The sequence below is a fragment of the Drosophila obscura genome, unplaced genomic scaffold, assembly GCF_018151105.1.
Source record: "Drosophila obscura isolate BZ-5 IFL unplaced genomic scaffold, ASM1815110v1 contig_150, whole genome shotgun sequence".
NCBI classification, from domain to species: domain Eukaryota; kingdom Metazoa; phylum Arthropoda; class Insecta; order Diptera; family Drosophilidae; genus Drosophila; species Drosophila obscura.
In genome coordinates, this window is record NW_024542736.1 from 671,394 (window position 1) to 683,004 (window position 11,611).

Below are 11,611 nucleotides of genomic sequence, written 5' to 3' on the forward strand. Positions count from 1 at the left end.
CCCTCAAGTTTACCCGCCATTAAACAACAATTTTATGTGCACACAAAAATAATTATTTCGCCTGCCCTTTTAATAAAAAAACACAATTAAAATTTTGTAACCATCTGTGAGTGGGATCTCTGGGTCACAAGAAAGGAACACAAGCCAAGCCAAGCCCAGCCAGTGAGTATCAGGCGGAGAGTTGAGTGCCGTCTGTGGGTTTGGCCTCGAGCTTGGCCTCGGGCTGAGGCTTGCCAATGTTCTTGATGTCATCACTTATATCCATGTAGGGATAGTAGACGTTGACGTGTGGCTTGTACGACTCCTTGATAACCTGCGGCGATGTCCAGCGCAAGAGGGCGTGCGGACTGCCCAATTTGTCGCTGGTTCCCGTCATGTGACCGGCTCCGAACGGCTGCTTGGCCACCATGGCGCCAGTGGACTTGTCGTTGACATTCAGATTTGCCACATTAAACTTGAAGACCCTGTAGGCCTCATCGATGAAATTAGCGTCGCTGGCAAAGATGGAGCCAATCAGGCCGTGATTGATCTCCGCCACCTTGGCCATGGTGGGCGCCAACTCCTCGTCCGCATAGACATGCACACAGAGTATGGGCCCCAGCAGCTCCTTCTGGCAGATTTGATCGTTCAGATCGCTGACCAGCACAACGGTGGGATCCACATAGTAGCCCTGCTTCTGGCTGCACGTGCCGCCGGTGAGCAGCTGGCAGCTGGGATTCTGGCCAATGTAGCGCAGCCACATGTAGATGCGATTGTAGGCGCGCCTGTTGATCAGCGCCGAGTAGAAGCAGTCGCAGTAGGTGGCCTTGCTGACAAAGAGCTCGGCGCTAATGTCCAGCAGCGGCTGCTTGATGTGCGACTCCCACAGCGACTGGGGCACGTACAGCATCGAGCAGGAGGAGCAATTCTGGCCGGCATACTCGAAGGCCGCTCGGATGGTGCACGCCACCGTTGTCTCGGGATCGGCAGACGAATGCACGAAGTGAAAATTCTTGCCACCCGAGTCGCCCACCAGCCGTGGATAGTTCTGGTAGACGTCGATGTTGTTGGCCACCAGCTGCCACAGCACCTTCAGCACGCCCGAGGTGCCCGTAAAGTGAATCCCAGCCAGCTTCGAATGCTGCGTGACCGCTGTGGCAAAGGTCGTCGCCTCGGAGGGCACAAAGTTGACCACACCATCGGGCAGTCCAGCGTCGCGCATTGCCTGGAACACGAACCAGTTGGACAGAATGGCCGAATCCGAGGGCTTCCACATCACAGCGTTGCCCATCAGGGCCGGCGTGAAGGCCAAATTGGCCGCAATGCTCGTGTAATTGAAGGGACTGATGGCAGCCACGAAGCCCGTCAAGCCCCGCAGCCGCATGTAGTTGCGCTGGGTGTCCGGACAGTCGTTGATTGGCTCGTAGTTGGCCACATCGCGCAGAAAGACGGGACTGATGCGCATAAAGTCCACCAGCTCGGCTACATCCATCTCCGCCTGCCGCAGTGTCTTGCCCTGGCCGAGCATTGTGGCAGCGACAACATCGAAGCGGTATTTGGTGGCAATCATTTCAGCCGCCCGCTGCCATATGTACATGCGCTCCCTTAACGTTGTCTTGTCCCATCTCTCCTGTGCCTCCACAGTCTTCCCGATGGCCATTTTCAACATGGCGTTGGGTGCGTGGCCATATCGAGCTATTGGCCTCTTGATGTTGTACGGCAAGATCTGCTGCAGCTCTTCAGGAACCTTGTGCTCCACACCATCGATCACGATGGGCACGTGCTTGACTATGGCCAGAATTTTTTGCAGCGATTCCTCGAGTTCTTTGCGTTCGTTTGACCCTACCTCGTACTCCAACAGCTTCTCGTTGACAATTGGCGCCTGATCGAAGTATTCCACCAGGTGAGCACGACGGGACTTGCATCTTTTGCTGAAATAAGCCAGCACGCTAAGGAGGAAAATAAATTGAAAAGTGAGACAAACCATTTAAGTTACAGAATTTTAAATTTGCCGCGTGATGTCCTGTGAATTTGGTCGATACTCGCGCTTTGGAGCGCATGTTACAGTTTAAGCTGTGAGAGTTGAGATTAATTGCAACCATAACAGATTTACAATTAACCTATCTTTTAGAAAATTGGAAAAAATTATATGTTAAGTGCTGAGTTTCCAATCTAGCTATTAATATATAACCGAATATCAAAATCGAGTAACACGAACGGTTCGTGTTTCCCTGGTATATTGTTTGGTATTTTTGTATATTTCTGAGGGTCACACTAAATCGCGACTCATATTTTCGTTGCATAATGAGCTGCAATTTAAATTCTAAAAATTTAAATACCGTTTGCGAACAATTGGGCGAATTCCAATAAGGGTTCCTTAATTTTGAGCCTGCAATGCATCTTACCCGCGTTTTATTAAAGCCCCGTGCCTCGGAAGTGTTGACCGCATACTTGAAGCAATGCCAAGAGCCGCCCTGGACATCATATTTCGTGAAGGTAAGGGAATGCGCAACAAAAACACAATCCTTATGACACAGTCTGCAATTTCAGTTCAGGGATGTCAGCAACGATCAGCGTGGAATGTCGCACTTTAATTGGACTCTGGACACGGGCACCAACTACCACATTCTGAGAACCGGCTGCTATCCCTATATGAAGTACCACTGCAGCAGGCGCGAGGTGCAGGATCTGTCGCTCGAAGACAAATTCTTTCGTGTGCTGAAAGTGATCAATCTGGGTGAGTGGAGGCGGAGGCCTCTGGCATGGTAAACTTAACTCAACCGACAACGTTAACCGACAACCGTCTCGCAGGCTTACCTATGCTCTTCTATGGACTGGCTGCCATTCGCTTAATTAGCCATACAGAGATCGTACATGTCAGCGAGACGGTAAAGGTGCCAATTTATTTTCTGTATGCCGAGGATAAGGGGGCTCGATTTTAATTTTGAGGCGTTAAGGCATCCAAATGAGAGGGAAATGTGAGACATTTAACAACTTGGCTGCTTTGGGGGCAGCTGCAAACCGTTTACTCTATATTATACAAAACAAACAAAACGAAACGAAAAATACAAATAAAAATAAAAATTTTAATTTCTGCAGTCGGGCGGATGATTCTCGCAGGTCTCGTCGTAGTTGTCCAGTAGCAGGGCCTTCAGCGAAGCCTCAAACTGTGTGAGTGAGCAGGGCACATCACAATTGGGTATGCTCAGCTCCTTGGGGAACTTGTCGTCGCTGTTGTAATAGTAAACCAACTGCAAAAGGGATATAGATGTAGATAAGTAGATATTATATAGAAAAAAAGTATTTTTTGCCTGCACAAACCTTCACTTCGAAGTCGCCATCACTAAAGTATTTGCTGTGATGCAGCTCAAAGGCCAGGGCGGACGCATATTGCGGCAGCTTGGCCGTCTGATCCAGCACTCCCAGCGAATTCATCACATTAACCAGGGTGACATCGTGCCCGGCATACAGGAATATCTTTCGATCTGGATTCAAGTTCTTCTTGCGTTTGTTTTGCATTTTGTTGAGTATTTCGGTGAGGAAGGCACCACCCTTGATGCGCTTCATCAGATTGGACTCTGTGAACAATGCATAGCTGCGCTCGGCCAGCGGTCGTATCTCCTCTGGATATATATTCTCGGTCCAATCGGGTAGCACCAGCCCAGCCTCCTCCTCCGTCTTCAGTGTTCCATACAGCAGCTCCACATCCAACACATTCGAAATGTTCTGCAAGTGGAGATAATCCATTAAGCGGCATCTATAGGGCGTGGGTAGTGGATTGTCCCACCTTGCCTGTGTTCCTTGTGAGCAGCTTGTACAGCTCCTTGTTGTCCTCGTTCAGTTTCTGCAGCTCTGGCGTTGGAGTCTTGTAGAGCTTCTGCAATATGGTGTCATATTTAAGGCAGGGTTTCTTCTGGGCCAGCAGCTGGAACGGCAGGATAGAGTGTCTGAGTTTTACATAGAACAGATTTTGGATGGGATGGGGAATGGGGGAACTTACAATGTCATCGTTGCGCGATAATGTATTTACAGCCACCGGCTGCCAGGGTATGGGCAGCACATTGTTGTTCTCCAGCGGTGGCATGAAACCGGCCAAAACGCTTTGGGCGCTCATCTAAAAGATAACGGGACCACAGCTGATTAGGTTTACCGCATCTGTGATGGATTACTTTTTGCTTGACGCACCACACAGCGCTCCGCGGCCGAACTGAGCACGTGCACCTGCTGCTGTGTATAGAGACTGTTCGGGGGCAACAGGCGATAGTAGCGCATCCTCAAATTCTTGCCCAGATTGTACGCCTGCAGGCTGCCCCTCTGTGCAGAAAGATCGTTCTAAGTGAAGGTGCGAGAGGTGTCTGCCCACCTACTCACCGGTGTCAGGGCACCAATGCCACCCTGCCAGTCGTGCGCTGAATGCGGATCAAGCGGATAAAATCCACTCGGATTCTTGGCACCATGACGAAACAGCTGTCCCAAAAAGAAATAACAAGAGAGAGAGAGCATTAAAGTCAAAGTTGTTGCTTTTGGGCGACGCTGGAGCTGGCTCACAATGGATATCATGCGTAGATTTCGCAAGCCCTGCTCGTCGTTGCTGTCCCCAAACACAAAGTATGCCATCATCACAAAGCACAGGGCGCTGCCCAGCACAATGACCGAGATTTTGGTGCCCCGTCGCGATTTGCAGTCGAGCTGCACCATGATTAGTTCACTATGCTGCTCCTGCTGCAGTCGCATGCGAATCTTTCCGAATCTTTGCAGGCTAAAAATAGTTTTTGTTGTTTATTTTACACTCGCGGAGTGGAGTGTTTTTGCATCACAGCACACAGCACAGCACACTATCAAAATAAACAAACAGCGTGAACCGACCCCCACGTCCGACAGCAACAAACGCCCCACAACAACTGAGCAGCTGACAGCCACAACCGAAGATAGAGAGAGAGAGAGTGAGTGAGTGAGAGAATGGGTGCGACAGACATGTGCGAATAATTAAATTAGCTGCTCAAAAGCCATTGAGAAAAGTGCCTGCCAAGTGGGACACTGACTCGACTAGCTGATGCCCTGCACTGCCCTGAATAAATCTTGCATCATTTTGTGGTATATGGAGATGTATCACTTTTTCAATTGTAACTATAAATATGAATAAAACAATTCCTTGCCAGGGTACAACGTACATTCCGTGTGTACATTACATTACACACAAGGCAAAGCTTCGATTTTGTCAGCGTCTTTGGCGAGTGTCCAGCGAAAGGGTGGCTGCTGCTGCTTCTGCGTTGTTGGGCTCCTCCCTGCGCTCGTCCTGTTCGTCCTCCGAGGATGTGGGCTCCTCAACCAGATAGCCCTCCTCTGCCTGGTAGATTCGCTTGCGTTTGCCAGGCGCTGGCACAGCTGCTGCTGGCTCCTGTGCGGATTCGCCAGCGCCCTGCGTTGAGTCTTCTTCTGGCTGCAGTTGTGTGGAGTTATCCTCCTCTTCCTCCTCCTCCTGCTCCTCTTCCACCTCCTCCTCAGACATGGTGAGCAAGCGGTAATAACGAATCTGCTCCACTGGCTGGTGGTGCTCTTGGCTGAAGCCATAGACCGCCTGGGGATAGGCCGGCAGTGGCAAGGGCACTGCCACGGGTACATGCTGCTGCACCGGATTGAGAACCGCATAGATGAGGCCGCTGCTCAGATTCTGCGGCGTGGGAAAGGCCATTTGGGTCTGCAGATCGGACAGATAGTTGATCACGCCGAGGGGCGTGGCCACATAGGTGGCCGTGCTGTTCTCTGGCACCAGCCAGGACATCTCATCGTAGTTGGGCAGATAGGCGCTGACCGTTGGTGTGGCGGACGTGGCCAGTGGATAGGAATATGTGCCCGGCAACAGGTAGTAGTCCTGGTAGTGCTGATTCAAGCCCGACATGTCCGACTAATGGATGCTCCTGCCTGTAATTGCAGAGTGGCTGGCTGGCCCCGGAACTGCAGGCAGAACGGTATAAGAATTATTGTATATTGGTGGATTCAGCAGGCAGCAACACTCACAACTCACAACAAAAAGAAGAAACAAGATCACACACACACAGAACTCAAACGTTCAGGATGATGATCAGCTGAAGGGGGGCAGCGCACAATCCTGTTCTTGGTCGTTTCGCCGCAACCGGTAAGAAGGGACAAATTTTGAATTTCATACGAAAATAATTTGAATAATAATTTTGAACTGTGTAATATTCTTTAGTAACATTCGAACATAACCATCGCTCAGCACAAAATACAACACGGAACTAAATAAATCATAAATGAAGCAAGAATCCCAGCCGAGCTGGATACAAATGAAACTCCCCATGTAAGTTGAAATAAAAACACTTAAATTACACATTTAATTTTCGATATCTAATCCGTAGGTCTATGCACAGTCTTCACACTCGTAAATCGTAAATCGTAAACGTAATAAGCGTATAGCAGCTTGCCCCGGCGCTACCGAACGGGGGGTAGTCCCGTTCAGTTCAGCCACCCAGCACACACCGCTCCGTGTCTAACTCCTCGTCCGAGCTCATGCTCTGGCAGTCACCGTGTCCGGAGCAGCGCTTGTACACCAGATAGCTGCACCAGACGGTCAACGGAAGCAGCGCCAGGCCCAAGGGCATGAGGAAGAGCAGCAGAAACTCGCGTGGATCACTGCCAGCGGCAGCACCCTCATCGCTGTTGTCATAGTCGATCCAGTACTCCTCCTGCGGCTCCTCAGCTGGCAGCACGTCCAGAAAGGCCTCGCGAATCTTGTGGCCGCGATAGCTGATGGCCGCACAGGCGTAGTGGCCGGCGTCCCGCAGTCGCACGCCGTCGAGAATCAGCTTGCTGAGATAGATCTGCGGTCCGATCAGCATCTCTGAGTCCGTGGACAGCGGCTCATATGTGCGGCCATTGTAGCGCACGATGTGTGCACTGAAATTGGAGGCTGGCAACGTGGAGGGTGGCCCCTCGCCAGCTGGCAGCGAACCCACGTAGGTGTGCCGCCTGAACCATTTAATGGTTGGATGCTCCTCGCTGTGCACCCTGCACTGGAACACCACTCGACTGCCCAGCGGGGCGGTCTTGTTGCTGGGATACGAGTCCATGAACTCGGGCGCTGCCAGCGAACTGTCTAACGAATGCAGAGAATCAAAGCTTAGGGAGCTGCAACTAAACAGGCATGAGACAAAAGTCTTACTCTTCACATCCAGCTGGTAGGTGCGCACCAGCTGCACGTCCACTGCCTGCGTCGCGTCCCAGACATGCGGATTGATGCTGCACTTGTAGAGGCCCGAATAGCGCTCCGTTACGTTGCGCAGCCAGAGCTCCGGCCGGCACAGACTTGGCTCGCAGGGCAGGGCTGTCCAGTCATCGGCCGCCTCCGGCTGATAGCAATTGTTGTCGCTGCATTGCTGCGTGGATATGCAAACAAGGCATCAGTAAATGCAGGATAATGTGGTTAATATACTTATACCTTAAAGTACCAATGTATCTGGATGTCGGCCAGCTTGCTATCGTCCAGCAGACCCTTCAGATTGCACTGCAGCTTCACATCGTAGCCGGCACGCTGCTGTATCAGCTCTGTGTTCTCTGCACCAGCCACCAGTGAAGGCAGCAGAAGAAGAGAAACAGGGAAAACAGTCCAATCAATTCAATGCCAAAATGTTTGTTTACCATTTTGACAGCAATTGATAGGCGCAACAGCGGTATCTTATCAATTGCTGTTCTCTCTCTCTCCCAAAAAAAAAAATACGATTAATAATCCGAGCCAAGCATTTTTGTGGAATGAAAACGGAAACGTGAAATGGAAATAAGTTGAGCTGTGGGTTTCAGTTGGGTTCGGTTACGTTAATTCCATTGGTTATGGATCAGTATGCGATTAGTTTGAATTTTATATGCCGACTGCAGATTTATTTTCGTTTCAACTAAGAATAAAAGGCAGCAGAACTTTATAGTTCTGTGTAAGTTCAGTTGGTTTAGCTGGAAAATGCGAGGCATTTGTTGCTCAAAAGCTCAAAAATCGATCTAAGCTTAAGAAGAAACATTAAAGCTGGTAGAAATCTTCAACTTTGAGTCCCTATATCTTCAGTTATATCCATTCTATCATCCGGATCAAAAATCTTCTAGAAGGTAATACAATTTGCTTGCCAACCTATTACTTTTTGTGGATATACGCGCTTCAGGCTCTGAGTCAAAATAAAATAAAACCTACAAACAATTTTTTTTTCGCGTACAAAGCACATTTAAAAGTTTTCCATTTGTTGCACCTTGTAATTGATACACCCCACAATTGAAACTGTATTCTACCTATAAATAGGTTTAGCAGCTCATTCAGCCTGCCGCCGAAAGTGTGCAGGTCAAAGAAGCTGTGAAATTCGAACTCAAAATGGTTTGGCCAGCAGCAGTCAACTTACCTGTGTAATCCACAAAGTGGCCGTGAGCTTTTTGGCATCCGCCACAGATGTAAAGCAGTATCAAAAGCCAAATGTGGCTAGACCACAGATGATGGTAACTCTGTCTAATCATCGGATCCATTTCCATTTAGCCCATTCGAGTCAATGCCATCCACTTGCTTTTGTTGTTGTTTTTGTTGGTGGCCTGTAATGGGAGAATATATTTGGTTTTATTTTTATTTGGTTTCCTCTTTTGCTTTTGCCCCTGTGATCGATTTTCATTTAATTTCTCAGCAAACACTCGACGCCTCTCCAAAATTTGTATTTATTTATTTATTTTGATTGGTGGCGGCGGCGGGAGGGAGCGGTTTGGGCTGCATTTTCCACGGGCTCGAACATATTTTTCACACATTTTATTGTGCGCAGCGTGAGTGTAAAAATGTTCTTTTGTTTATTTACTTGGCCATTTGTGGCGAAGCGCGGGGCAAGTGCTCTACATTGGCTCACAAACACACAAACACACACACACACAGGCGTTTAGACACAAATCCTTGGCACTCATATATATATAAATTATCTGATATTTAGCTTTCCATTTATTAATAAATAAATAGTGAGTGCCATTTATGCAACAATAAATCATTGCCGGCAGCGATAATGCTGCTCGTTTATCAATTCTGCTTGGGGGCTACCAAAGAATTTTCGAGGCACACACAAAAGTGTGTGAGGAGCGCTGGAAAGGGGAGGAAGGGCTGTAATGGTAAACCAATTGGTGGGCAGTGGAAAAGGAATACCACGAAGGGAGTGGAAGGTGGATCTTTTAGTTATTTAGTTAAAAATGAAAAGCGGGAAAACGTTTGCTGCAACCAAAATCAAAAGACTGATATTCCAAAAATTGCACAAGACGTAATTAAATATTTCTTTAACAATTCAAGCAATTCTGGGCTTGCACCTAGAATTCTAATTCATGTAATGTCTGCCGTACACGGTTTAAATTAAAATTTAAATGGAATGTCACGGACAAATCATTTCCCGAATCACTTAAGCAGGAAAGCTCATAAAAAACATTTGATTCGATGGGCGTTTTGTTTATGCCTGCCATTTCGTGTTGTTGCTGTTGCTGTTGTTATTTTCCACGAACGGAGATCGATCTGCCCCCATTGTGATGGAGATTTATCAGTGGTGTTGCCCCACTTGATTGGCATCGACTCAATTGATTTATACGATATCATTTATTAGGTGAAAAGTTGATTGTTTAATAGACAATTTGTTTATATGGCCAGCAAACACGGCGGAAAACAAGCAACAAGCTAAAGCAAAACTTTAATCCAAATAAATACAATTTTAGCACTCACTGTGAACAGAGCTCTCTGGGGGCGCTCCAACCATCAGCGGATGGCCAACTGACACAATGGCTTCATATTTGATTGAAGTACGTCAATGTGCAGGAAGTACTGCTGATATGGCTGTTTTTATTTTTTAATGCGATGCGCCTGCTTGCTGCTGATAGAACTATTCGCGTCTCTGGTTACCTAATCCTAGGGCCACACAGACTTTGATTGGCCTCTAAGACCACTGGCCTGAGGCGATTTTGCACATCGAAGAGATCTTCACTTCTGCTGACACCGCGCAATCTCTTTGGCTCTATTGTTCTTCAGTTTCTGCTGCTGGCAATTGTTGTGGGTTGTCGGTAAATAATGTAGACCCACATCGATCTCCTGATCGTTTGCTGCGGACTTGTTTTCCGTATTCCCGTGCACGTCCGTACGTGGGGCTGGCTATCAACAAACTACTGTAATACACGAATCGAACAAGTGTTACCCCTCGGTGGCTAGGCGAGGCGAGGCGTGCCGTGGCGATCGTCTATCGTATCGTCTGCCTTCGGTTACCGTTTGGCATTGGTGGTGTAGCTGTAAGTGGGGGGCTATGGGGCTCGCTCTGGGAACAACGAAATAAATGTGTTTTATAAGCAGTTTTGCTTATCGCATATCAATATCAATGCGTAAATATACAGTAGTCGATGGAGTGGACCGATATGGGCCCACCGGCCACAACCACCTATGTATACACACCCCCGCCACCCGCACGGGCGAGATAGAGAGATTAGACTGCGGCAGAGCTGGTTAAGCTTTATCGCGCTAGTCTGGATCCAACCACAAAATTTGTCTAAAAGATTCCCGAAGTGTGGGGGGGGGCGGGCCATGTAAATTTCCCATTTGCCAACCGTCGGATATTTATACAGCTCTTGTGGGGCTCATCAGAAGGTTTATCATATCGGCCACCGTGCGCACAAACACTGGCGGTCGTACCAACTCCGTTCGATTGCCATGGCGACTTATCAGAGCAGCTTATCAAACACACACAACAATAAATAGAGCGGGAGCCAAGCGGCAGCCTGACGGCGTACCGACGATGGCGTCTATAGATTGCTGCCATTGGCGACGACAACAATGCCAGCAATTTGACCAGTTCCATTCATCGAACGTTCGCGCAACAAATCCCAAATTAATGCCCAATGGTCTAGTCAACAAAAGCCCCCCAAGTCCCAAAACAGAACATTTCATATCTCTCCCCCACCCCATGCACAGGCATACACCATATAAAGGAGTATTATAAATAGATCTCAAGTATGTGGTTGTGATTTTATCACAAGCAGTTAACTTTAGGTGTAGCTTAGTGAATGGAATTTTGAAAAATAAAGCGCGAGATTAAAACTATTAACTAGATGGCAGGTTTAGGTTAATTTTATTTCTTTAAATTTTCAAATGTATTCTTTGCCTGGGGCTTTAGTTCGTTAGTTCCGATGCCTGCTCCGCCAATAGATCCAGCATAAATTCCATCTTCAAATTGGACATATTGTTCTCCTCTTCGAGGACACGGAACTTCTTTTTCAGCCGCAGCATGTCGTCCACATCGCCCTTGCGCGACGAATGCATCCAGATGCCGTCGGCAAAGCGCAGCTCCTTGTGGCCCAGATTCAGCGAAATCTGACGGAAATCATCCAGATCCTCGGCTATGGCCGGAATGCCAATATTGCAGCGATTCTGACGCGTCGGTATGGGCTTGGACTCGAACTTTTTGTTGAACAGCGGCATGGCAGAATGAAACTGAAATGAAAAGTTGACCAACTCAATTACTTGCTCGTCGTTTGTGCCTGTGGTTGTTCCGCACGTTGCCACGGACAACACGCAGGGACAGGACGTTGGTCACAACAGAACCGCCAGCCAGGGATGGTTCGGCGGCGGCGCCCGTGTCCA

General features: G+C 48.4%; 6 protein-coding genes across 6 annotated transcripts; 1 reads left to right on the top strand and 5 right to left on the bottom strand.

Annotated features, from left to right (window-relative positions):
- Positions 1–38: 38 nt before the first annotated feature.
- LOC111073297 (delta-1-pyrroline-5-carboxylate dehydrogenase, mitochondrial) lies at positions 39–2,889 on the bottom strand. The gene is made up of 3 exons (XM_041596400.1): positions 2,797–2,889; positions 2,385–2,712; positions 39–1,928 (listed from the first exon to the last, which is right to left on the bottom strand). The coding sequence occupies exons 2-3, from the start codon at positions 2,462–2,464 to the stop codon at positions 170–172; spliced, it is 1,839 nt and encodes a 612-aa protein (XP_041452334.1). The 5' UTR covers positions 2,465–2,712; positions 2,797–2,889; the 3' UTR covers positions 39–169.
- On the top strand, positions 2,497–3,069 carry LOC121405536 (uncharacterized protein C15orf61 homolog). The gene is made up of 2 exons (XM_041596401.1): positions 2,497–2,716; positions 2,791–3,069. The coding sequence occupies exons 1-2, from the start codon at positions 2,560–2,562 to the stop codon at positions 2,919–2,921; spliced, it is 288 nt and encodes a 95-aa protein (XP_041452335.1). The 5' UTR covers positions 2,497–2,559; the 3' UTR covers positions 2,922–3,069.
- LOC111073300 (lysosomal acid phosphatase) lies at positions 2,966–4,886 on the bottom strand. Its single transcript, XM_022365570.2, has 7 exons — positions 4,528–4,886; positions 4,351–4,446; positions 4,165–4,293; positions 3,980–4,093; positions 3,767–3,904; positions 3,301–3,705; positions 2,966–3,230 (listed from the first exon to the last, which is right to left on the bottom strand). Exons 1-7 carry the CDS (start codon positions 4,711–4,713, stop codon positions 3,066–3,068), a joined length of 1,233 nt encoding a protein of 410 aa, XP_022221262.2. The 5' UTR covers positions 4,714–4,886; the 3' UTR covers positions 2,966–3,065.
- A 192-nt stretch (positions 4,887–5,078) lies between these two features.
- LOC111073305 lies at positions 5,079–5,922 on the bottom strand. The gene has a single exon (XM_022365580.2). It carries the CDS (start codon positions 5,876–5,878, stop codon positions 5,198–5,200), a length of 681 nt encoding a protein of 226 aa, XP_022221272.2. The 5' UTR covers positions 5,879–5,922; the 3' UTR covers positions 5,079–5,197.
- Positions 5,923–6,448: 526 nt separating this feature from the next.
- LOC111073303 (cell adhesion molecule-related/down-regulated by oncogenes) lies at positions 6,449–10,154 on the bottom strand. Its single transcript, XM_022365575.2, has 5 exons — positions 9,710–10,154; positions 8,376–8,559; positions 7,436–7,551; positions 7,160–7,373; positions 6,449–7,093 (listed from the first exon to the last, which is right to left on the bottom strand). The coding sequence occupies exons 2-5, from the start codon at positions 8,500–8,502 to the stop codon at positions 6,459–6,461; spliced, it is 1,092 nt and encodes a 363-aa protein (XP_022221267.2). The 5' UTR covers positions 8,503–8,559; positions 9,710–10,154; the 3' UTR covers positions 6,449–6,458.
- Positions 10,155–11,076: 922 nt separating this feature from the next.
- On the bottom strand, positions 11,077–11,589 carry LOC111073312 (protein chibby homolog 1). The gene has a single exon (XM_022365587.2). It carries the CDS (start codon positions 11,447–11,449, stop codon positions 11,141–11,143), a length of 309 nt encoding a protein of 102 aa, XP_022221279.2. The 5' UTR covers positions 11,450–11,589; the 3' UTR covers positions 11,077–11,140.
- Positions 11,590–11,611: the final 22 nt, after the last annotated feature.

Bases quoted from the DNA above. Each gene is read 5' to 3' on its own strand.
- LOC121405536 (XM_041596401.1), top strand. From the start codon at position 2,560: ATGTCGCACTTTAATTGGACTCTGGACACGGGCACCAACTACCACATT. The intron at 2,717-2,790 runs GTGAGTGGAGGC...ACCGTCTCGCAG, and splicing joins GCTGAAAGTGATCAATCTGG to GCTTACCTATGCTCTTCTAT.
- LOC111073303 (XM_022365575.2), bottom strand. From the start codon at position 8,502: ATGGAAATGGATCCGATGATTAGACAGAGTTACCATCATCTGTGGTCT. The intron at 7,552-8,375 runs GTAAGTTGACTG...TGGCTGGTGCAG, and splicing joins CCACTTTGTGGATTACACAG to AGAACACAGAGCTGATACAG. The intron at 7,374-7,435 runs GTATAAGTATAT...ATATCCACGCAG, and splicing joins AGATACATTGGTACTTTAAG to CAATGCAGCGACAACAATTG.
- LOC111073300 (XM_022365570.2), bottom strand. From the start codon at position 4,713: ATGCGACTGCAGCAGGAGCAGCATAGTGAACTAATCATGGTGCAGCTC. The intron at 4,294-4,350 runs GTGAGTAGGTGG...CTTTCTGCACAG, and splicing joins GCATTGGTGCCCTGACACCG to AGGGGCAGCCTGCAGGCGTA. The intron at 3,905-3,979 runs GTAAGTTCCCCC...CTGCCGTTCCAG, and splicing joins TATCGCGCAACGATGACATT to CTGCTGGCCCAGAAGAAACC.
- LOC111073312 (XM_022365587.2), bottom strand. From the start codon at position 11,449: ATGCCGCTGTTCAACAAAAAGTTCGAGTCCAAGCCCATACCGACGCGT.
- LOC111073297 (XM_041596400.1), bottom strand. From the start codon at position 2,464: ATGATGTCCAGGGCGGCTCTTGGCATTGCTTCAAGTATGCGGTCAACA. The intron at 1,929-2,384 runs GTAAGATGCATT...TTTCCTCCTTAG, and splicing joins GGGGCTTTAATAAAACGCGG to CGTGCTGGCTTATTTCAGCA.
- LOC111073305 (XM_022365580.2), bottom strand. From the start codon at position 5,878: ATGTCGGGCTTGAATCAGCACTACCAGGACTACTACCTGTTGCCGGGC.